Genomic DNA, 21,915 nt, shown 5'->3' with positions numbered 1-21,915 from the left:
TAATTCCTTCCTTATATCCAACCTGAACTTCCCCTGTTTAAGTTTAAAATAATTTGTTCAAGTTTTCATAATACACCTTTGCCACATGCCTGGTTCATTCAGCTCAGTTGTTCTTCTCCTAAGTGCTTGCTTTCTACCACGTGACATTTTGAGTTAGGTAACAGCAAAGTTTCAGCTGCTGAGCAGCTTTAAAAAATATCGAAAATAAAACAGACACATCAGAGATCCCATTTTGCTCTCCAGCAACTATAACATCTATCCTGCAGTCCAAAAACCTGACAGTTCAGCTGGAGGACTGAACTGGGCTTTGCTCTGCTTGTCCCTAACTGCTCTGACAGCAAAGCAAAACAGAATATCACAGCCTTGGTGTGAAAAAAACATCAAGAACCAACAGTTAAAAGGAATCAAAACCAACTCCCCCCCTATCAAGAAACCCACAAGAAACCAAAGTTTCATCCAACTGAGAAACTGCAGGCAAGCCTCTTCCCTTTTTAGTAAAGAGTAACACCACAGGAAGAAGAAATCAACATTTCATGTGGTAACATACTCTGTATCATAGGACAGTTTGTTTTCCTTTCCTTTATTATCCTTCATAACGGAGAATTACAGCAGCTAAAAGAAACACAGAGATAGAGCTACTTGTTTAGGAGCTCTGATACTGTGCTGTCTGTGGTTCTACTACCTGCTTGTGACTATGATGACGTCCTCAGAAATATTGGCCATCTCTTTGATGGTAAAGTAACACATTCTTCTAAGGGTTTGCTGTGAAAATGTAGTGCAGAAAACTATTAATGGCAAGCATAAATAAACACTTCCTACAAGTTTTGAAGTTAAATAAAAGTTCAAATATTCAACTTTAAATTTTGAGCAAGCTTTTAAATAGAACACCCTCTTCCCCACTTCTATACAAAGATAAAGCAGTGGTGTACAAAGCACACAAGTTAAATTGTGTTTGATAACTGGGGAATAGCCTTACTGTCAGTTATCAAACAAATCAGGAGAATAAACATATCTCTATCTTGTAAGATAAGACTAAAACCAAAAATCCACGTTAATCATGATAGAAGTGAAACATCTGAATGCAGAAGCCTCACAGTTATCACTTAAAAGCTTTAAACCCAACTTCCTCTGATCTATTTGCTATTGTAAAGCAAATATCCAAAGAGCACTGACACTTTAACTCTTGGAAAGCAAATAACACATTTACATCAACCACCCCTCCCGCCCTTCCAACACATGGATATGAGAAAGGTCCCAAGCACTCTGTAGTTCCAACACAGTTCCATGTTCAACATTCCTCAGTCAAATCTCTAAACACCTGAGGTGCCAGTTTATAGTGAACAAAAATTAATGAATAAAAACTCTTCTGAGTTCTTACACTCTGCAAAAGAGATCAGAGAAGGAATTTACACTGGGCTAAATCCAAAGTTTAATCTAGCTTTCTTAGGATGTTCTCACCCCTTGACTCCATGGTGATTCCTGAATAGAGCAAGCTGTTCTAGGGAATAGCTGGATTTAGTCTACAGGCAACTTTTAAATTCTACTTTGAGTTCAGCAGATGGTGATTATTTGTAAGTGTAAGAAACAGTCATAAAATGATACTGATTTGTATATTAAAGGCTTTTGTCATGATTCACATGCTTTAGAACAGTAATTCAATGCAGAAAAGAATAAACCCAGCACCAAATACAACCTGCAGAAGTAACTGTGTGTTATTATTCAGTCACTTGTTTCCAGACCATGACTTGCCTCCAGCTAGTACTTGGCGTGCAGAGCTTGTTCTTTGAAGTGCTCACCTCCCACATCCCAACATCCAACTGTAGTTGGATGTAATCTGTAGTTACCACAAATTCAGACAAAAGCAGGGAGGCAGCAAGTGCTAAACAACCAGGTACTTACATCATTGGATTGAAATAATCTGGTCATTGCAAAAAAAGCTTCTGTGGCTTCAGTGGTTCCAAAGTGTTCACCCTGAAAACAGCACATAAGAAGCAAGAGAAAAATCACCATTGTTACTGAGCTGCCTCCACCTTTCAGCCTCCATTTTTAACACCTACCCACACACCAAGGATCTTTGCTTTGAGGCTTTTTCTCATGTTAGAAACCATCCCTCCCTCACCTCGTGTTTCCTGAGGAGTACCTGTCAAATTTACCACTACTAGCTACTTGGTTTCAACAAATGCCATCCATAGCTGTACAGCAATGGAACAGTTTGTTAAGTAGCCTGTGCTCCCTTTTCTGGCATCCTTGGTTTTGTCTTACCTAAAAGGGATCTACTTGCTGCCTGAATTAAGACTGAACAGCAGAGGTCCAACCTACTTTGATGTTAAATACAACCTGACACACACGAAACCTGATCTACATAAACATCTGAAGAAAATCTTTCTTATCATGCTTCTAATTTAGCCCCAGACAAAAAGACACCCTTCTACCTCATCACTTCTTGGCCTATGTTTTCACTTCGTCTCAGCCATTCCCACTTTAGCTGGGCAAACACAAGTGTCTCTTTCATTGCACAGGGCTGTGATGGCCACAGATCAAGCAGCAGCTCTCACTTGGCACTCATGGAAAAAGTATTAAATGCTTCAGTGATATGTATCTCACTCCAGTTAGCAGCAAGTCAGAGGGAAGAACATAATACTAAAGCATAAACACCCCATTCTGGATCTCCTTAAAAAGCTACCTCCCAAATCTGTCAGGAAGAGGTACAAAACTTCTTTCACACTGAAAGCTATCAGAAATTAGAATCACAGCATCACAGAATGGCTTGGCTTTGAAAGGACCTTAAGCTCATCCAGTTCCAACCCCTTGCCAAAGGCAGGGACACCTCACACTAGACATGTCTCTCAAGGCTCTGTGCAACCTGGCCTTGAACACTGCCAAGGATGGAACATTCACCACTTCTCTGGCCTCATCACCCTCACAGTAAAGAACTTCTTCCTTATATTAGCCTTGGGAATATTCATTCTGGCTGGGAAGAAATGATAACACTTACCTGGTTCAGCAAGTAAAGGATTTTGGTAAGGATGTGCAGACATCTTCGTGGATTTATAGGGGTCTCGTTAAAGATACGAGCCTACAGACACAGCATAAAGAGAGTATTACAGTGTAACTCAACAATCATCATTTCTCTTTCATCATAAAAAGTAAAGCCGTTTGTTTTCAACCAAGTAGCTTTTCATTCTAAAAATGTGTCCCAGAGAACATATTCTTGTCATCCAGCTCAGGCATATTTAGTTTGCTGGATGGGCAGCAGCCTGAGCAAATGACAACTGGTACCCTCTGGAACTAGCAAACTAACAACTTCATCTTTCAACAGCATCTGTAGCCCAAACACTACTTGACAGTAGGAACACTTCTTTTAGCTACTTGCAACCAACAAAATTCAGCATTATTTCACAACAGAGTCACTTCATCACTAGCAATTATTCCTGGAGAACACAAAGAGAAGCAGGAAAACCTGCTACACACAGTAGGTCGAATGAACATAGGGAAACATGGAAGACACCAGTAAGAGCACCCCGAGATCTCACATGTCCACATGGAGGGCATAAGCCACAGATAATCATAGAATAGTTATGGTTGGAAAGGACCTTAAGATCATCTAGTTCCAACCCCCCTGCCATGGGCAGGGACACCTTACGCTAAATCGTATCACCCAAGGCTCGGTCCAACCTGGCCCTGAACACTGCCAGGGATGGAGCATTCATAACCTCCCTGGGCAACCTATTCCAGTGCCTCACCACCCTAACAGGAAAGAATTTCCTTCTTATATCCAACCTAAACTTCCTCTGTTTAAGTTTTAACCGGTTACCCCTTGTCCTGTCACTACAGTCTCTAATGAAGAGTCCCTCTCCAGCATCCCCATAGGCCCCCTACAGATACTGGAAGGCTGCTATGAGGTCTCCACGCAGCCTTCTCTTCTCCAGGCTGAACAGCCCCAACTTTCTCAGCCTGTCTTCATATGGGAGGTGCTCCAGTCCCCTGATCATCCTCATGGCCCTTCTCTGGACTTGTTCCAAGAGTTCCTGCTGATCACGCTCCTTTTGATGCAGCCCAGAATACGGCTGGCTTTTGGGGCTGCAAGCGCACACTACCAGCTCATGTTCATTTTCTCATCAACCAACACCCCCAAGTCCTTCTCCGCAAGGCTGCTTTGAATCTCTTCCCTGCCCAACCTGTAGCTGTGCCTGGGTTACTACAGATAAACCCCTCAGAGACTAACTTGATAGACTCCCAGACTGATTTGAGTTGGAAGGAACCTTAAAGCTCATCCAGTTCCAACCCCCTGCCACAGGAAGGGACATCTTCCACTAGAGAGGCTTGCTCCAAGCCCCTGTGTCCAACCTGGCCTTGAACACTGCCAGGGATGGGGCAGCCACAGCTTCTCTGGGCACCCTGTGCCAGCACCTCAGCACCCTCCCTGACCTGCTGCTCACACTGTGCGGGTGCAGCCCAGCACTCAGAGGGGATTCTGGGCTCAAGCACACACTGAAGTCGGGTCATGGAGAGCTTTGTCACCCAGCAACCCAAATCCTTCCCCTCAGGGCTGCTCTCAAGCCATGTGCATTTAATTTACATACCCCGTGCTTTTAAATTAACTGTTTGAATACAGCCATTCAAATTTGGGAGCTGCAGCGCAGAACTTCCTCAAGCTGCTAACACACTCTGAAGGAAAAGAGTTCAACAGTCTGATGACCATTCATACCTCCTGCAGCACAGCACTCTTCTCCAAATGCTGGAAAGGATTAGAGCCACTACCTGAGGAACAAAAGAGACCTCTCAGTTAAGGAAATGCATTCCTCACAAAAAAAAAAAAAAAAAAACAACAAAAAAAACGAACTGGAGGAACAGTCCCTAAACTTTAAAAAACCACCCCATGCTACAGTGAAATCCCTGATGTTCTCCACCAAGAGCTTTGAATCCACTTTCCTCAGCGGTATATTCACAGGTACAGGAGGAAAAGGTGTGGAGGAAGCAGTACCAACGTAGCTGGAAGGCAAGGAAGAACAGTGTAATACTCCCTCTTTACATAAAGCCATTTACTCTATTTTTCCCTAGTACCCCTATTTTTATTCCTTCAGGCACAGAAAGCACTGAAGGCATCAGGACAGAGCTAATGATCTGGATCTCAAACAGAAGTGCATCAATCAAGTATCCACTAAAATGGGCTACTCAGCAAGCTCCAAATAGAGTCTGGCTTCCACACATCACAAAATCATTAGCAGCAGAGTATCATCATCCTGTAACACCTCAGCCTTTCAACAGGCCAGAACCAGCCCTTGAGAGTAATAACTTATTGGTGATGACACTTGCTATTGTCAGCTGCAGACAGCAGCCTTCTAATCCATTCCCAGTGAAACCAGCCCTAACAGCCACTGTTGCAGATACATAACCCCCTCCAAACCCTCACTACTGCTTCTAACCCTTTTCCTTCAGCAGAGATTTTTCCTTTTCAGCTCATTTATTCTTCACTTCTTACATCCAAAGCAAAAGGAAATTGAGAACGAAATGTCTCTCAGTCCAGCTGGGCTCAGAAGACCTATCAGCAGCAGCAACATATAACTCAAGACAGCACAGAATCACAGAATGGCTGGAGTTGGAAAGGACCTTAAGATCATCTTAAGCTGCACATGCTCTTGGGGTGCAGCCCAGCACGGGGGGGGGGGGGTGGGGTGTGTGTGTCTGGGCTCAAGCACACACTGAAGCCGGGTCATGTTCAGTTTCTCATGGACCAATACGCCCAAATCCTTCTCCGCAGGGATGCTCTGCGTCAGCTCTCCACACAACCTGCAGCATCAGTTACTACAGGAACCTAAACTTAATTTCCAGGAGGTTTCATGGAGGGAAAAAGTGCAAGCGATGGCCTCATCCACAACAACTCTGCCTGACGGGATGGTTTTATCCCGCCCACAGGGTACTTTACTACAGCCGGTGCTAACGCAGCCTAAACCCCAGTGCACGCAGCCAGCTGCTGCCCAGCTTACCAGGCGGAGGTGCAGACCCCGACCAAACCCTCTCCTTCTCATGCTATGAAGGAGGAACAGACCCAGCCGCAGCCCGCAGGCTTGCGGGGAACAGCTTCCCTCCAAGCGTGACCCCAGGGGCCGGTGCGGGCCCTGCACCCCGCAGACCGTCCCGAAGAGCCGGGGGAGGCTCAAACGCCTGGGCACAGAAAGCAAACGGTGCTTCCTTCCCCAGCAGTTACCCCCTCTCACCTCAGCGGCCATGACTTACTTACTTACTTCCTCCCTCACCTCAGCGGCCGCTACAAGCCGCGGGACGCTCTGAGCGCCTACCGATCGCTCCGCACAGGGCGGTGCCGCCGTGCCCCCTCCCCTCAGCTCGGCCCTGCCGCCGCCAGCCCCATACCGGACTCCTCGTCCTTCTTGTCAAACTTCTTAATCATGGCGCCGCCCGTCACCCTCTTCCCTCCGAGCCGCACCGCCACGGGGACACCCGCCGGAAGTCCCGCCGCCTCAGGGCACGCTCTGCGTTCTGATTGGCCTGCGGAGCTGACGCTCAACGCCCATAGGCTGCGGAGGTGAGGGAAGACCTCATGGGGGCTGAGGCAGGTCCGGGGGTGAGGGCGTTCCTTAAAGGAGCCGCGTTGCCATTTTGTAGGGGGGTGGTAGCGCCTTCCTGCTGCGCCCTGAGGTGGTCACAGCTTCCCTCCTAATTGTCCTTTATGGAAATAATAAAGGTGGAAGGTAGTTGACATTAATACCTCGGTCAGGTCTTTCTTACAAATGGAGCAGAAAACTTGGGATAGGATCCCTGAAAATCCCCAGAGCTGGTATGGATCCCCCATTGTGGTACCATTCCTCACAGCGATGGCTGACCCATGAGGCACCAGAGGGGTCTATTGGGTTGTGGGTGCCACTGAGCTGCTCAGCAGCCACTGGCCGTGCTGGAAACCATCACTGCCGGGCACAGGGATCATAGAATTATGGAATGGTTTGCGTTGGAAGGGACCTTAAAGTTCCCGCAGTTCCAACCCCTGCCACGGGCAGGAACACCTTCCACTAGAGCAGCTTGCTCCAAGCCCCTGTGTCCAACCTGGCCTTGAACACTGCCAGGGCTGGGGCAGCCACAGCTTCTCTGGGCACCCTGTGCCAGCGCCTCAGCACCCTCACAGGGAAGAGCTTCTGCCTAAGAGCTCATCTCAGTCTCCCCTCTGGCAGGTTAAAGCCATTCCCCTTGGCCTGTCCCTACAGGCCCTTGGCCAAAGCCCCTCTCCAGCTTTCCTGCAGCCCCTTTAGGCACTGGAGCTGCTCTAAGGTCTCCCCTTCAGGAGCCTTCTCTTCTCCAGGCTGACCCAGCCCAGCTCTCTCAGCCTGGCTCCAGAGCAGAGCTGCTCCAGCCCTCGCAGCATCTCCATGGCCTCCTCTGCACTCGCTCCAACAGCTCCACGTCCCTCTTGTGCTGCTGCCCCAGAGCTGGATCAGGACTGCAGGGGGGGTCTCCCCGGAGCACAGCAGAGGGGCAGGATCCCCTCCCTGAGCTGCTGCTCACGCTCTTGGGGTGCAGCCCAGCACATGGGGGGGTTCTGGGCTCAAGTGCACACTGAAGCCAGGTCTTGGGGAGCCTCTCCTTACCCAGCACCCCCAAAGTGTTGTGCATGAGTCTGTCCATCTGTCAGGCATCCCCTGTGCTGTGCTCAGTGAGAGGCTGTAACTGACAAGTGAAGACTGCAAAGACTTCATATAAATTAAGTGTGGTGAGAGGAATTCCACACTCGTGGGCATCCCTATCCCAATGTTCTGCCTTTAAGTGGTTTTGGAGGTGCAGGAGATGAAACCACAGAGGGTCTCCCATCTGAACAGCCCAAGAGTGTTCATCAGGGCCAGGCAGGAAGTTTCTAAGGAATGTGGATCCTATTCATGAGGAATACATTTAACCATTTGCCCCTGGGGACAGACGTTGGCACTGTCGGTCCATCTGATTGCCTTTGCTGTAATTAAATGAGTCAAAACTACTACAGCGTGGGCTGGTCCTGGGGACGTGGCCAGAACAAATCAATAACTGCAGGAAAATGGGATTGCTCCTATCAAATATCCAAATGCCATTAGGTGGGGATGGGCTGAATCAGCTGATATTCCTATCTGTTATCCCAGAGGTGTAGTTAGAAGAACTGATGTTGTAGGGTGGTGTTGACTTCTGGTTTGGGATTGTATATATCACAGTGAGAGCACAACCATGTCTTTCATCTTACAGTGGGGTATTGGAATCTTGAATTGAGAAACTTCCATAGAAATATCCTTTTTCCCCCTTTTCTTCGTGTCTGGAAGCTTCAGCCTTTGTAGTGGTGCTGGGTGAGCTCTGCAGCTGGATCTTCATATGCCACAGGGCTGTTCTGTTCCCTTTAAATGGGATCAAGGAGGCACAAAGGATCCATACGAGCACTCCTGCCCGCCATCCCAAACCCCAGCACACATCTGGCTGCTGGCTCCATGTTCCAGGGCTGCTTTTAGGATTGAACATCACAAGAATGGGCAAATCCAGACTGGGAAGGTCTGTTTGTGCTCTGCTGACCCAGTAACTAGCCTGGTTTCCTCCCAGTCAGGTGCCCAGCATCACCACACACCTCAGATGCCCCGCCTCCGTTCCAGGATCCTGCAGCTATCTGACTCCTGTCTATCTTAACTTCATTTTTGTGGTCATCCTTAGGCTGAGAAAGTTAGGGCTGTTGAGCCTGGAGAAGAGAAGCTGCATGGAGACCTCAGGGCAGCTTCCAGTGTCTGAAGGGGGCTACAAGGATGCTGGAGAGGGACTCTTCATCAGGGACTGGAGTGATGGGACAAGGGGTGATGGGTTCAAACTGAAACAGGGGAAGTTCAGGTTGGAGATAAGGAAAAAGTTCTTCCCTGTGAGGGTGCTGAGGCGCTGGCACAGGGTGCCCAGAGAAGCTGTGGCTGCCCCATCCCTGGCAGTGTTCAAGGCCAGGTTGGACACAGGGGCTTGGAGCAAGCTGCTCTAGTGGAAGGTGTCCCTGCCCATGGCAGGGGGTTGGAACTGGAGGAGCTTCAAGGTCCCTTCCACCCAAACCATTCCATGATTCTCTGATTCTACCCTTGGTAGCAGAAACCAGCCCATCACCCATGCAGATCTACACGCAGCCACGTCTCTCAAGGCACAGACTCACCTCTCAAAGGCTGCTCTGTGTGAAGGTGTCCCACCTCTCCCAGGCAGCAGCACCCCTGCCCTGCTGCCCGTCTCCGGTGCCTGTGCCGTGCTGCACATAGGGAAGGAGCCAGGCTCTCACAGAGCCCCAATTGTTTCAACTGCTCCATCCTCCCTCAAACCAAACGGCCTCCTCCTTCCTCTCCTGATAGCCCTTGTTTTCCCAGATAAATCCTCCAGCCCAGCCCAGCATATTGCTCTGGTTGTGTGGGGTGTTTGCTGGAGCTTTGGCAAGCTCTGATGGCTTGATCATTCCAAAAGGAGAAAGGGGGGTGAGTGTGGAGAAGATCCTGTACTGAGCCGGGACCAAACTCAGGGTCAGGATTTTGCCCAAGTAGCAGTTTCCCCCTCCGGTCAGGCAGGTTTTGGTCAGATTGTGGGATCCACAGCACTAGGAAATGGTAATATCTGCAGGATTTCTGCCTTGGGCATCAGGACAAGCTGCACTCTGCAGCAGAAGCACAATGCTGCAGGAGCTGGGGCTATACATGGATCCTGCTCTTCTCTGATGGCTCAAGTGTGTCTCTAGGGGAAGGGATATTCATCTTCTCCCACTCCAAATCCCTCCCACAGCAGCTTTTAAAGAGTTTTGTTCTCAGAGACCCTTTCTGAGCCTGCAATCTGCCTGAGACAGCTTTCTGATCCTAGGGAATGCTGTGCTGTGAGACCCGCACACACATTCTGGTTTCACCACAGAAAGGAAATGGCATTAGTTGGATAAAGTCAAACCTTCCATGCACAAAGGGATGTGCTGCTTTTCCTTTAACTTCAATCCCCTTCACACATTCCTCCCTTCATCCTCTCCCTGTCTCTGGTATTGTTCTCACCTCCATCCAGTTCAGCTGCTCCCTGGATATAATATAATCAATATTAGATATAATATTCATATAATATATATGATATATAACATATATATTGAAACCATTTTTTCCTCCTGTTCCCAGTGAGTTTTTACAAACTGGTCATCAGCTGCCAACCAGGTTCTTTCTCTCCAAGCATCAAACCCTCCTTTGGCTTCTCGGGTCTTGCTGCCCCTTGACTGCTGCCTCCTGATTTAGCGGGTGCTTCTTTGGGTTCCTCCTCTCTCTGTGCCTCATCTCACAGCCAGCTCATCCCAACCACAGCTCAACTCAAAGATTCCGGGCAGCAGGTGGTAACTTGGGAATCAGAAACTCTCCTGGTCATTGCAATCTTGTCTTAATTTTATCCTTAATGTTTCTGATTCATGGGGGTTCTGGTTGATCCTGGTATTCCACAGTATTTCCTGCTTCTCCCTTTAACAGCGTCTTGTTGCACTTGGGCCACACCAACCCCCTGCAACGCTCCAGGCTTGGGGAAGAGTGGCTGGAAACTGCTCATGGAACAGGACCTGGGGGTGCTGAATGATGGAGCTGAACGTGAGCAGCTTGTGCCCAGGCAGCCAGGAAGCCACCAGCATCCTGGCCTGTACCAGCACCAGTGCGGCAGCAGGGCCAGGGCAGTGACTGTGCCCCTGCACTGGGCACTGGTGAGGCTGCACCTTGAATCCTGTGTTCAGTTCTGGGCCCCTCACTGCAAGAGAGACATTGAGGTGCTGGAGTGGGGCCAGAGAAGGGCAGTGGAGCTGGTGCAGGGCCTGGAGCACAAGTGTGATGGGGAAGGGCTGAGGGACCTGGGGGGGTCAGTGTGGAGAAGAGAAGGCTCAGGGGGGACCTGATCACTGCCTACAACTGCTTGAGAGGAGGATGGAGCCAGGAGAGGCTGGGCTCTGCTCCCAAGGAACAAGGGATGGGACAAGAGGAAACGGCCTCAAGCTGCACCAGGGCAGGTTTAGATGGAGCTGAGGAACAATTCCTTCCCCAGAGGGTGCTCAGGCATTGGAACAGGCTGCCCAGGGCAGGGCTGCAGTCACCGTCCCTGCAAGTGTTCACACAGCGTGGAGACGAGGCCTCAGTGCCATGGGTTAGTGGTGGCCTTGGCAGGGCTGGGAACGGTTGGGCTGAATGAGCTTAAAGGGCTTTTCCAGCCTGGCTGATTCTATGATTCCATGATCTGCCACACCTCTCCTGCTTGGCCACTCACATCCCCTTTGATACCAAGGAACTTTCCTTTTGCTTCCAACCATCCCAATACGTTGGATACGAGCTCCTGCCCTTCAAATGAGATAGTAATATGGAATACAGCCCAAAATGCACAAGATTTCAGTCCTTGGCTTGTGCCTAGAGACCACATTAATCCTAATATGGTAAAAGTAAGAGGATGTGTATGACTTCCCTTTCCCTAAATGAAGCTTACCTGATGAGCCGGATTTAGGCCATCGGGGGTCATTAGTGACATTTGTCTGTCCTTGTGCCCCTGACCCACAGAGAGGCTCTGTGGCAGGACACCGCGTTTTCCGGCTATCCAGTGTGAGCACCTCTTGGTTTCCGTGGGGTTTTGCTTGTAAAGGAGCAGTGCCAGACCCCTGTTTGGTGCTCACACACCTGCGGCAGCCAAAACACATCAAAATCCATTAAAACGTGAAAAACCACCCAAGTTTCTGCACAGGGCAGGGGGCGGTGAGGACAACTCCTACCACGGCTCCACCTCCTGCCGCCGCCGCCATTTTGCGGCTCTGCCCCCTCCTCCCCAGGCGTCTCCCCCTTCAGGACTACATTTCCCAGAAGCCCCCGCGGTGCAGCGCGGGCCGGTAGGGCGCTGGGACTGCAGCGCGGAGGCTGCCGGGAGTTGTAGTCCCGGCGCGGTGGCGGGCGGGAGGACTGCGGGTCCCGGCATATCCCGCGGCGCTGAGGGGCGGGCGCGGGGCGGTCCGTGCTCGGTAGAGCCGGAGGCGGTGGCGGCGATGTCGGTGCAGGTGGCGGCCCCGGCGGTGGAGCTGAAGGAGCTGAGCGGCCCCATGGATAAAGCGGCGGGGCCGCCGTGTGAGCCGGTGACCGCTCACCCTCCCGGGCACGGCGTGGCCGCGGCTCCCTGCCCGCTGTCGGCCACCGAGCGTGAGGCGGCCCTGGCGCCGTCGTGCAGCGAGCGGCCTCCCGGGAGCGGCTGCCCCGGGCTGTCGTCCTCCGCCGCCGGGCTGCCTCCGGGAGCCGCCAAGGTGCCGCAGGCTTCCGCTATGAAGCGGAGCGACCCGCATCACCCCCAGCACCGGCACCGCGACGGCGACGACAGCAGCGGGGCCGCGGCCGAGGCGCTTGTCAGTCCCGACGGCACCGTCAGCGAGGCGCCGCGCACCGTCAAGAAGGTAACGGGGAGGGATGGGAGGGAGAACCCGTCCGTGGGCGTGGGGAACCCGCACCCGCCCCGGGCCATCCCCGGCGGACACCCCTACACACACACCGGAGAGGGGGAACCGTCCCGGTGCATGGGGACACGGTGTTGCCTCCCTCCCCACAGGGCCTGGCGCGGTGCGCGGGTCCCGGTATGTGGGTATGGGGTGTTGGTGTGCCCCGGGCTGCACCCTGTGGCCGTGGGTTGCTTCTAAGCAGTGGCTGTGCTTTGGGGACATGCTCCTCCGGGGCCATGGGGTCCCATCTGCTCTTTGTGTGCCTCTGCCCTTGTGGATATATGTGGGGTGCACATGCAAACGTGGGCTCTGGATGTGCCCATGGACGTGTATGACCAGCAGGTGAGGGTCCGTGTTAGTTGTATGTATGCCTGGAGACATGCCTCCCTTGTAGGGTGCGTGCTCGCTTACTTGCACAGTGATGTACAAGGACTGTAGGTGCACAATGGTTGTGTGCACACCCTGCTCTGGGTGTGTGTGGGTTGTGGGAAGCGCCGGTGCCAGGTACGTGAGCTCCGGGGTGTGTGTGGGTTCACATTGGGTTCATGTCCCTGGGGTTATCTGCTTGCTTGGAAATAGAGATACGTGCCAGATAAAAACCTATAGAGCTGCCTGTGCCACTGGTACCCGAGGGATAACGAGGTTCCGGCTTGGATGTATGTGTGCACAGGCATGTACCTGTGTGTATCGCTGTGTGCACACACCCAGGGGTGCCCTGTGTCTGTGTCCTGGCGCCGGCGCGTCGAGGTGCGCATAGAGACCACGTGGATCATTGTCTGCCTGGTGACTGTGCACCTATGGATGTGGCAGAGCAGCACCTCTGTGCATATAGGCACACATGTATGTGCGTGCTCAGGCGTGCGCTTGTGCCTTTACATGTATGTCTGTGTATTGCTGTATCCTCACAGACACAGATGGGTTCAGACGTGCGCAGGCAGCCCTGTGTTGTGTGTAGGCATTTGCAGGCAGATGATGTCCATGCTGTGACCTGTTTGTGTAGATACATCCATACGTATCTGAGCTCCTCAGGTGGATGTTCCCATGGATGGAAATGCTCCCTGTAGCAGGGGTGTGCATGTACTCTCCTGCAGATACAGCCATATGTCCTTCCATTGATGGATGTAGAGAAACTCATGTTTTCCACAGAGTGGAAGCAACCTGAGGGCACCTCTCCCTTTGGAAATCTTGGGAGAACGATTTCTCCACCATGGTGAAAGAACCTTTTGGGGAATATAGGGGGAAAAGTGTTGTGATGGGAGCCTCCTGACTTGTGAAACTTTGAGGTGAAGACTTCATGGACATCTGGGTGAAATTCCACCCTCTTTCACCATCTCCCTAATACTTCCTCTCCCTTCTGAAGGCCAGGATGAGGGAGTTTGTCTCCATGACTGTGTGGCTTGCCTGAAATTGGAGTCTCTCGTACAGGCTCTGTAGGGAGGAATGTGTCCATGTAAAGAGGAGACTGAATCAAGGGCTTCTTCATCCATTTAGAACTCCCTGCCGGGGGGTCAGTTCCTTGGTAAAGGACATTTTCCCTCTAAGTCTGTGATTTCCACCACTGGTGTCTGGAGCTCTCTCCATTTCATACACTAATCCCATCTCTCTATTTTTAGAGATGCTCAGGGTATTCATACTTCTCCTCAAGTGTCTTTAATACTTCTGAACCCTTAGTCTTTTTCTTTGGTAAAACAACAGAAAGGGGTTTCTCCTTGCACCCCCTCCTGGAGTCCAGCACACCTCTGGTGAGAGGAGACCAACATCAGATGACACGTTTGTATCACTGACTCTAGGAGTGAAGGGCTGTATTGATGGGATTGAGCACCCTCATCAGGTTTCCTGGTGACGCTGAGCTGTGTGGTGTAGTCAACACACTGGAGGGAAGGGATGGAATCCAGAGGGATGCAGCTGCATCCAGCACTGGGGGCAACAGCATAGGGAGCTGCTGGAGTGAGTGCAGAGGAGGCAGCAGAGGTGCTGCGAGGGCTGGAGCAGCTCTGCTCTGGAGCCAGGCTGAGAGAGCTGGGCTGGGTCAGCCTGGAGAAGGCTCCTGAAGGGGAGACCTTAGAGCAGCCTAAAGGGGCTCCAGGAAACTTGGAGAGGGGCTTTGGACAGGGGCCTGTAGGGCCAGGCCAAGGGGAATGGCTTTAACCTGCCAGAGGGGAGACTGAGATGAGCTCTTAGGCAGAAGCTCTTCCCTGTGAGGGTGCTGAGGCGCTGGCACAGGGTGCCCAGAGAAGCTGTGGCTGCCCCATCCCTGGCAGTGTTCAAGGCCAGGTTGGACACAGGGGCTTGGAGCAAGCTGCTCTGGTGCAAGGTGTCCCTGCCTGTGGCAAGGGGTTGGAACTGGAGGAGCTTTAAGATCCCTTCCACCCAAAACATTTTGTGATAGTGGGTTCAAAGGAGGTGATCCTGCCCCTCTACTCTGCTCTCGTGAGACCTCACTTGGAGTATTATGTGCAGTTCTGGTGTCCTCAACATAAAAAGGACATGGAACTGTTGGAAAAAGTCCAGAGGAGGCCACAAGGATGATCAGGGGACTGGAGCACCTCCTGTATGAAGACAGGCTGAGAAAGTTTGGGCTGTTCAGTCTGGAGAAGAGAAGGCTGCGTGGAAACCTCATAGCAGCTTCCAGTATCTGAAGGGGGCCTTATAGGGATGCTGGGGAGGGACTCTTCATTAGGGACTGTAGTGATAGGACAAGGGGTAAAGGGTTCAAACTGAAACGAGGGAAATTTAGATTGGATATAAGGAAGTTGTCCTTTCCTGTAAGGGTGGTGAGGCACTGGACTGGGTTGCCCAGGGAAGTTGTGAATGCTGCATCCCTGGCAGTGTTCAAGGCCATGCTGGGTAGAGCCTTGGATGACATGGTTTAGTGTGAGATGTCCCTGCCCATGGCGGGGGGACGGACGGACGGACGGACATGGGACGACTGGAGGAGCTTAAAGTCCTTTCCAACCCAAACTATTCTATGATGGGGCCGTTGTCTTAAAACGTCTTGAAGGAATCTGCATCACTCTCCCTGGTTACCCCTGACAGCAGCAGAAGGTGCCTTGTTAAGAGAAGTGGTGGATGCCAGGCTTTCAGGAGAAGCCTGGATGCGGGAGGAGCAGCCAGGGAGCTGATGGAGCAGCACAGCTCCCAGCTGGCTCCCGCTGCGGTGGGTGCTGGGTTTGGTTCGGAGCCGACAATCTGGTCTCTGAAGGAAGCGGGATGTGTTGATGGAGGGTTTCTGGGAGGACGTACTGTTCCCTCTCCTTCTCCTCGCTACTGCTGCTTTCCTCTGTGTGTTCCAGAAACAGGAGAGGCTGTTGGGCACCTCATTTATCAGATTTATGAGTCCCGAGTCCTTTCTGCTGGTCCTTAGGAAGTCCTGTTATTTAAATGCACCATCATATTTGGTTGCCATGAAATTGTTCCCATCCCTGTGCCTGAAAATTGGGCACGTGGAGCTGAAGCATCTGTTGGAAGAAGGTTCAGTACAAAAATAAGTCTAAAAGAAACAGATAAATTTCCTATTAGTTGGATGCCGTAGATCTTTAGGACCTGGAATAAAGGTGAAAGTCTGTTTAAAAGAGATAAGAAGGTCATCTCGACTTGGTAGTGAAATGAATTGAGCTGTAGTTCTTCACAGTGTATGCCTGGAAGACAAAATTTCTGTAGTTTTTTCTTGACTGGTTAATAGATTGAAAATACTGGGGTCTTGTGTTGTGTTTTTTATCCCTTTCCTTGAAGTTTTAACATGTGTTCTTGGAAAACTGTGACCAAATGTTTATTTCATAGGTCTGACACCAGCACGGAGTTGCCAGTGAATAGCTGTGATTGTTCTTTCTTTTACCACTCCCAGTTGAAAACTGTGTGTTGTCCTGTCCCTACAGGCCCTTGTCCAAAGCCCCTCTCCAGCTTTCCTGCAGCCCCTTTAGGCACTGGAGCTGCTCTAAGGTCTCTCCTTCAGGAGCCTTCTCTTCTCCAGGCTGACCCAGCCCAGCTCTCTCAGCCTGGCTCCAGAGCAGAGCTGCTCCAGCCCTCGCAGCATCTCCATGGCCTCCTCTGCACTCGCTCCAACAGCTCCACGTCCCTCTTGTGCTGCTGCCCCAGAGCTGGATCAGGACTGTTGGGGATTCTCCCCAGAGCGCAGCAGAGGGGCAGGATCCCCTTCCTGAGCTGCTGCTCACGCTCTGGGGGTGCAGCCCAGCACATGGGGGGGTTCTGGGCTCAAGTGCACACTGAAGCCAGGTCATGGGGAGCCTCTCCTCACCCAGCACCCCCAAGTCTTTCTTCTCAGGGCTGCTCCGTCCAGTCTCCCTCCCCAGCCTGTAGTTTTCCTTGGAAACAAGATCTCTGTAATCATGTTTTTGTTCTCTTTGTGTTCCTGCTGTAGATCTGCTCTCTCAGGAAATGGCTAGAAGGCCTCATTTCTGAGATGACATTGGACTTGACTTTTACAGCCATCTCTGACTAATGGATGTGGCTGTGACCTTTACGTGCATCGACACAGGTAGATTTAGCCAGCCGCTGGTTGTCTGCCGCTGCCTTGGAGCTCGCTGCCTCTGACGTGGGCTGGTGAGAGGCTCTTTGACCTGTAACTGAGGTGTGGGCGCATGGCCTGAGCTTCAGCGGTGGCTCAGATCTTTTCCTGCCTCTGGCTGTATATCCTGACCCTCCCTTCTTCCCCTCCTGCCAAGACCTCACATGGCTCCAAGATGAGGCAGCTCAAACTGCATTAACCTTTCACTTGGGGTTAGTTTTCTCTTGGTATGATTCCTTCCAATGCAGGGTCAAGGAGGAGCTGGGAATGGTGTGGGAGAAGCGGGAGGGTGACGGGAGGGATGGAAAGGCCTCTCCAGCAGCGGCTGGATGCTGATTTGGCTTGGTCAGGACACCAGTCTGTGTGATGGGATGCTGCAGCAACTGCCTGGGGTGACTCAGGAGATGCATCCTCATTCCTGGAGCCAGGGCAGCCATGGAGCTGAGTAACAGTTCCAGGTGTCTGGGGCTAAACTCATTCTTGATGTGAGTCAAAGCCCTGAGGCACATGAACCGTTCAGTGCTTTAGATTTGAATGGGGTTTTGATGATTAGATGATCATTCATTCGCTTTAGGGGTTTGTGGCTATGTAAGTTTTGGGCTGATTCTTGAGGCATTCCCAGATCAAAGCATCCAAAAGCAACAGAACTTGTGGAAACACTGGTATGTGTGGGAGCCAGCAAGGAGCTGTAATTGAGCCTCCCAAAGTGATTAGCTGGGAGGTCTTAACCTTGTAATGACACTCTGCCCCCATAAGAAGAACATGCACTCAACCAGATGCACTTCTTGGTTTAATGATTCTTAACTACTTGGCAAGTGAGGGTTGCTGAACACTCCTGGGACAGCAATTGTGTGGCTGTGAGTTGTATATTAAACACATACCAGTTAAAAGCAAAAGGTTATTATTTTATTGTCCCAGCCACTCTGTATGGAAAGCTCAGGCAACTCTGAATTTCCAGCTGTGTCCCTTTGCTCCTTGGCATCATTAATGCAGAGGGTTTAGCACTGGAAGGGATTGATTAGCTGTTGTTGCTGTGGATTTGTTTAGAGTGGCTTGAGCAGAGCGCAGGTTGTTTTCCCAGTGCTCTGCCTCCTCTGCAGTGCCAGTGGCTGTGGAAAACTGAGGTACAGTTTCATGAGGTGCATAATGTCACTGCCTGGGGATAACCTTCCTGAAACTCCTCACTCGAAAAGCCTTTGGAGAAGGGATTACAGCACACTAAATGCCTGCTGCTCGCCACACTGGTGCATCAGCTGACTGAAAGCTGCTGGGAGGGCTCGTTCCACTAAGACCAGCCGTGACTCTCCTGTGGCTTGTCTAAACGCTGATTCTGACCTTGGCTCCCAGCAGGTTTCATTGCCTGCAATGAAAACTGAGCTTTTCCCTTGTGAATAGAAATTCCTTGTGACATTCCCATGTTGTTTTGTGGGGCAGAGGGGTTAGTTTGGCTCCGTGCTTGTGCATTGGTTCTCTATTTGTTGTGTTTCACTCTAACCCCTAGTGATCACTTCTGCTGGGTAATAAATGCTTCCCCCTGAGGCTTAATGCCCAAGAACTGCTCGTGATGAGTGTGGTTTGAATTCATTGGAGGCCATATGCTTTTATTTCCTCTGATGCTCGGGGTCTGTCACCCTGTGCGTGTGTACAGGTTTATTTTAGAAGGTGTCTGCATGTGACTGCTTGGGGTTGTGGAGAGATCAATACATTGGCCTTTGGGATGGAGGCTCAGAGCAGAAAAGATGTTGAGGGGAGAGAAAAGGATAGGAAAATACTGGCTGTGAATGGGAGTAAATGCCAGGTTGTAACACTTTAGTAACGCTGAACTGAGAGGCTGGGTGCAGTCCAGGGCACCTCAGACCTTCCCACTGTCAGTGGCAAGCTCATGTTTGCCAAGAGGCTGTGGCACTGTAGCTCCGTGTCCTTCTCAGGTGTTGAAACACATCATGATCTTTGTGTCTGTATCTTTCCTGGAGGGACAGAACCTTCTGTTTGAATTTACAAGCAATTAAAAGTCTTGTCTTAACTTTGCCCTTCACTTGATGCATGAAAGATGAGCAAGGGAAAGCAATTGGGACTTTCAGAGCCATGTTTGACCTTTTAGGCTTTCTTTTATACTCTAGTGAATTGTAAACCAGTGTGGTGATTTAAGTCAAACATGGGAGAGAAGGAGGTAAAACTGCAAAGGAAGGAACGAGTTCAGCTGGGACAGGCAGTTTGGACCTGCAGTGCTGGTTACATTGAAGGAAACCAAAGATTGAAAGGATGGAAGTGCTCCAAATGTGCAGACCTGCTGCAGCAGAAGGGCACAAACTCAGCCACATAATTATCTTGTAGATCGTGCAATTATGGAATGGTTTAGGTTGGAAGGGCCCTTACAGCTCATCCATTTCCAGGCCCCTGCCACGGGCAGGGACGCCTTCCATTAGAGCAGGTTGCTCCAAGCCCTGTCCAACCTGGACCTTGAACACTTCCATTTCATTCTGTGGCTTCTCAAGATAGAAATTGAGGCATTTCAGTGCCTTTTTTTTTTTTGCCTTTAACTGCAGACCTGAACACAGAGGATTTGATGCAAGAATATTTAAAGCCCATTTTATCCTTAATTCACCCTTTTCCTCCTGTTGCTCACTTGAAGCCCTGGAACCTGACAGTTCTGATGGGACTCAAAGGAAGCAACCTCCAGTGTTTTTATTTAGAGGCTGGGCCTTATTTCTGGGGCTGTCTCCCTTCCATTCATCATTCAGATTCATACCTTGCCTGCAGCTCCTGTCTCTACATTGGGATTTTAAGAGCCCAGCTATTGCACTTCAAGGAGGATGTTTCCTTCACGTGGCTGAGGTTCTGCTCATGGACCTCTGCTTTCAATCTGCAAAACTGAAGAAGAGAGCAAATAGCAAAGCAGGAGCCTTCCAGTGCCTAATGGGGCTACAAGAAACCTGAAGAGGGGCTTTGGCCAAGCGCCTGTAGGGACAGTACAAGGGGAATGGCTTTAACCTGACTTGTGTGACTTTCCACAGACTCAGTGACCAGCAGAACATCCCTGAAGTGAAGGACATTTCCAGGCTCTTTCCCCAGAATCAAATGGTCAGGCTTGTGGTCTCTTTCTGCCCAAGACGAAAGGCTGCACATGTAATACTGGAGGGCTGCAGAAGCAGCCAGGGTGGGTGAGAGCCTGGAATTAACATTCCTCTGCCCCCTTGAGAAGCTCAGGAATGCTGAATGTGTGTTTTCCAGCCTTTATAGACATGGAGTCGCTTCATCTCGGGTTGTAGCACTGAATTGATTGATGCACTGAAATGCCTCTTGTCCGTATGTTTGGGATTTGATTATGAAGTGGAGATGCTGTGACCTTTTTCCCCATGTGTGTCGCTATTAAATACCTCTGTCATGGAAGGATAGTTCCCACCAACTTCACTTGGAGCTGCAAGGGCTTCACTTGTCTCCTACTCCTGGATCGGGAGCCATGACGTGATGATGATCTTACAGTTCGTGGTCTGATGTGAGAAGCTGACGGAGGGTGAACTTTTCTGCCTGCTGTTGCCTCAGACGTGCCCAAACAGATGCAGCCAGAGCAGTTCAGCTGCACATGCTGAATTGGTCCCAGATGAGTCACTTTGTGTCTTGTTCCCTTCAGGATACATCAGCACAACGCTTGCTGTGAGCCCACAGCAGCACTGTGCTGCTTTTGGACTGGAGCTGGCATCTGTCCATCCATCTCCAGCTCCAGTCTGTCTGCACCTCCTTGCATAGACTTGTCTATAACAACTCTGGCAAATTAAAATAGAGAATTTAATTACATGGATCATCATTTAACAGCTTAATCAACCCCCTCGTTCTTCTTGAAGCCTCCTGCCTCTTTCTCTCTGTCCCTTTGCAGATTCCCAACAGCAAAGCATCAGCAAATCCAACCCTAGTGTTCTGTCCACTGATGGAGATGAGTTCTGTGTGACTTCAGGCTGAATGATTAACCTTCAGTCTGTGTTTTTGGTCAGCTTTAATGTTTTTCTAAAAGCATTTTAGCATTTTCCGATGTGAAGTGTTGAGTACTGCAGTGCTCAAACCTTGCTTTAAATTGCAGGGGTGGCAGCACTGGAACTCCAGGTATTGTTCCTTTCTCCTGACAGGCAGCTGCATTTTTCATGAGTGTCAGAAAGAGGAGGGAAGTCAGTTGAAAAATGCACTGCTTTCCCAGAAGTGCTGAACCACTCTTATTCCCAATTTTATTCCAAAAACATGTCCTTAAAAACAGAAGCAGCCTGACCATGCCTTCGGCTGGCAGTTAGGAAGCTTTGCTGTTTGCTTTGCAGAGGTGAAATGATTGATGCTGAATCTTCAAGTTGTGTGAGAAAACCCTGTGAATGGTCCGTTTCCATAAAAATGACTCCAAGACCAATTTGACAAACCAACTTTAATGTGGTCCATGCTGGTATCTGTTCCCATCAAGCGTTGTTCCCAGCTACCCAAAAGCTTGCTGACTCAGATTTGGAGTTGTCTCCATGACCTCAGTGTTTAGGGAGGTGGGGAAATCTGCTTGGATCCCTTTCAGCATCAGACAAGAGCATTTATTGGTTGCAGAATGCGCTAACATGGGTTTGTGGATTTCGTTATTTCTTACTTTAAACCCCAAATTTCTACCTTCCAGGATGAGGGATTGCTGCTGTAACTTCCAGGATTTCACATCCACCAGCTGGGTGTTAATGGAAGTGGCTTTCTGTAATACTAAACTGCCCTGATCTTTCTGCTCTTCACTGGCATTAAATCCCACTCCTGACTTGGTATCTGCTGTTATTATCTGAGTAGATAATCAAATCAGAGAATCCCAGACTAGTTTGGTTTGTAGGGACCTTAAAGCTCCTCCAGCTCCAACCCCAGCCATGGGCAGGGACACCTTCCACTAGAGCAGCTTGCTCCAAGCCCCTGTGTCCAACCTGGCCTTGAACACTGCCAG

General features: G+C 50.4%; 2 protein-coding genes across 2 annotated transcripts in view; one reads left to right on the top strand and one right to left on the bottom strand.

Annotated features, from left to right (window-relative positions):
• Positions 1-6,470, bottom strand: part of LOC133276778 (coatomer subunit gamma-2-like) — a 194,373-nt gene extending 187,903 nt beyond the window's left edge. Inside the window, exons 1-5 of the mRNA XM_061467936.1 lie at positions 6,373-6,470; positions 4,709-4,761; positions 2,996-3,076; positions 1,900-1,971; positions 683-762 (exon numbers count right to left, since the gene is read on the bottom strand). Coding sequence (XP_061323920.1) covers positions 683-762; positions 1,900-1,971; positions 2,996-3,076; positions 4,709-4,761; positions 6,373-6,409 — 323 coding nt within the window. The 5' untranslated portion in view covers positions 6,410-6,470. The remainder of the gene's footprint in view (positions 1-682; positions 763-1,899; positions 1,972-2,995; positions 3,077-4,708; positions 4,762-6,372) is intronic.
• A 5,497-nt stretch (positions 6,471-11,967) lies between these two features.
• AHCYL2 (adenosylhomocysteinase like 2) overlaps positions 11,968-21,915 on the top strand; it is a 76,871-nt gene continuing 66,923 nt past the window's right edge. The window contains exon 1 of the mRNA XM_061467928.1: positions 11,968-12,403. Coding sequence (XP_061323912.1) covers positions 12,005-12,403 — 399 coding nt within the window. The 5' untranslated portion in view covers positions 11,968-12,004. The remainder of the gene's footprint in view (positions 12,404-21,915) is intronic.

Source organism: Pezoporus flaviventris, unplaced genomic scaffold, assembly GCF_033815535.1.
Source record: "Pezoporus flaviventris isolate CSIRO_AGI_PZ_B2104156 unplaced genomic scaffold, CSIRO_AGI_Pfla_v1 ptg000046l, whole genome shotgun sequence".
Classification (NCBI taxonomy): domain Eukaryota; kingdom Metazoa; phylum Chordata; class Aves; order Psittaciformes; family Psittacidae; genus Pezoporus; species Pezoporus flaviventris.
This window is presented reverse-complemented; position numbering and strand designations above follow the sequence as displayed.